Source organism: Dendrobium catenatum, unplaced genomic scaffold, assembly GCF_001605985.2.
Source record: "Dendrobium catenatum unplaced genomic scaffold, ASM160598v2 fragScaff_scaffold_142, whole genome shotgun sequence".
In the NCBI taxonomy this organism is placed as follows: domain Eukaryota; kingdom Viridiplantae; phylum Streptophyta; class Magnoliopsida; order Asparagales; family Orchidaceae; genus Dendrobium; species Dendrobium catenatum.
Window position 1 is genome coordinate 540,747 of NW_021318604.1, and position 1,513 is coordinate 542,259.

The window sequence follows — 1,513 nt, forward strand, 5'->3', positions numbered from 1 at the left end:
TCCTCCTTGACTCCCAAGGATACAATTTAAAGAAAATAATTAGAAAATAAAATTTGATTGCTCTTATGTATGAGTTATGTGTATGAATCTATCTTAATTGGTCTAAAAAAATCATATTTTTGCCAAACACTTTCTATGACTTCGTTTGACAATGATTTTCTTACTATTTTTAAACTATTTTTTTATTTATTAAATTTTAATTAAAAAATATTTTAAAAAGCAATAAAAAATTAAAGTAAAAACAGCAGTCCGCCAAAGATACAAGAAGATTTTTGCTGAGGGGCCAGGTAAAGATCAGCATTTCATAAATGTACAAAAACAAAGCTACAGATCTGCTAACACGAAGACATTGACGAAAAGTCGAAAATGACCCCGTACGGCAGGGGCAAAACGGGAAGCGGCCGATCCATCTCAGTCGCCGGCGTCGTCGTCGGAAAAGATGGAGACGCGATAGTACAGAAGAAAGAGAAGGAGGACGAGGACGGCAGCAACGCCTAACGGAGACCCACCAACGCGGTGGATGGCATCCGGCGAGCCGAAGGAAAAGAGATCGGAGACAGCATAGGCTCGGTCTGAAGAAAGGAAACGGATGAGGAAAACAAGAACCACCGGGAGAAGTAGGAGTCCCGCCGGGCTCAGCAAGTCCGATATGGCTTCTGTAACGGCGGCGCCTCCATCTCCGAGGAAGAACGGTGCCGCCGCGAGTACTCCGGCCACCACCAGAAGCAAAAAACCATGCGGCGGAGATGCGGCTGCTCGACCCTCTTCGATCATTTCGAAATGCTTCTGAAGCTCACTCTTTACTCCCACTCTTTACTCTTTTATGAGAGGAAGAGCAATTATTAGCCCAACAAAAAGAGCTTTTTAGCCTGATCAGTGACTCTAGGGTTGTGGTCTCCTCAGCTAAATACAGGAAGTTAAGAGAGAGAGAGATCAGAGATGGATGGGCTGCTGGTAAAAAAGGGAAAGCTAAAGTAGCTGAGAAAATGATCAGTGTAATTTATTATATTGCATTTGCATATGAAGGAAAAAATTATTATAAATTTATAATATCTCAGCTTAAATTTGATTTAATTATATATTTAATAATTTTTAAATTTGTTTTAAAAATATATAATATATTATTAATTAATTAGTTACATTTATATTATATTTATTTTAAAATAAATTATTATTTAAATTTTATTTGTATTATTTTTTATATATCTTAAACTAAAATAGCATAAAAATTAATTATAAAATTACTTTTGTAGAAAATGCATTAAATTTTAACCAAATAAATACCATCTATTTTAAAAAGTAAAAGCAAAAGTTAAATTATTAAACATTTGTGACTTTATGACCTCATTTTAATGTTTTTCTTTTTAAGAGATCCGAATAAAAAAATATTTCTCAGAAATAAAAAGGACAGGTGGAATTAATTTGAGATGGTGGAGGAGCACATGGCAGAAGCATGGAGGAAGCAGAGTAATTGAATATTTTATTTTGAGATATATATATATATATATATCTT

General features: G+C 34.5%; 1 protein-coding gene across 1 annotated transcript; it reads right to left on the minus strand.

Moving 5' to 3' along the window:
- Positions 1-257: 257 nt before the first annotated feature.
- LOC110103992 lies at positions 258-973 on the minus strand. The gene has a single exon (XM_020832912.2). The coding sequence runs from the start codon at positions 772-774 to the stop codon at positions 412-414; it is 363 nt and encodes a 120-aa protein (XP_020688571.1). The 5' UTR covers positions 775-973; the 3' UTR covers positions 258-411.
- Positions 974-1,513: the final 540 nt, after the last annotated feature.

Excerpts from the sequence above, each read along its gene's own strand:
- LOC110103992 (XM_020832912.2), bottom strand. The coding sequence starts at position 774 with ATGATCGAAGAGGGTCGAGCAGCCGCATCTCCGCCGCATGGTTTTTTG.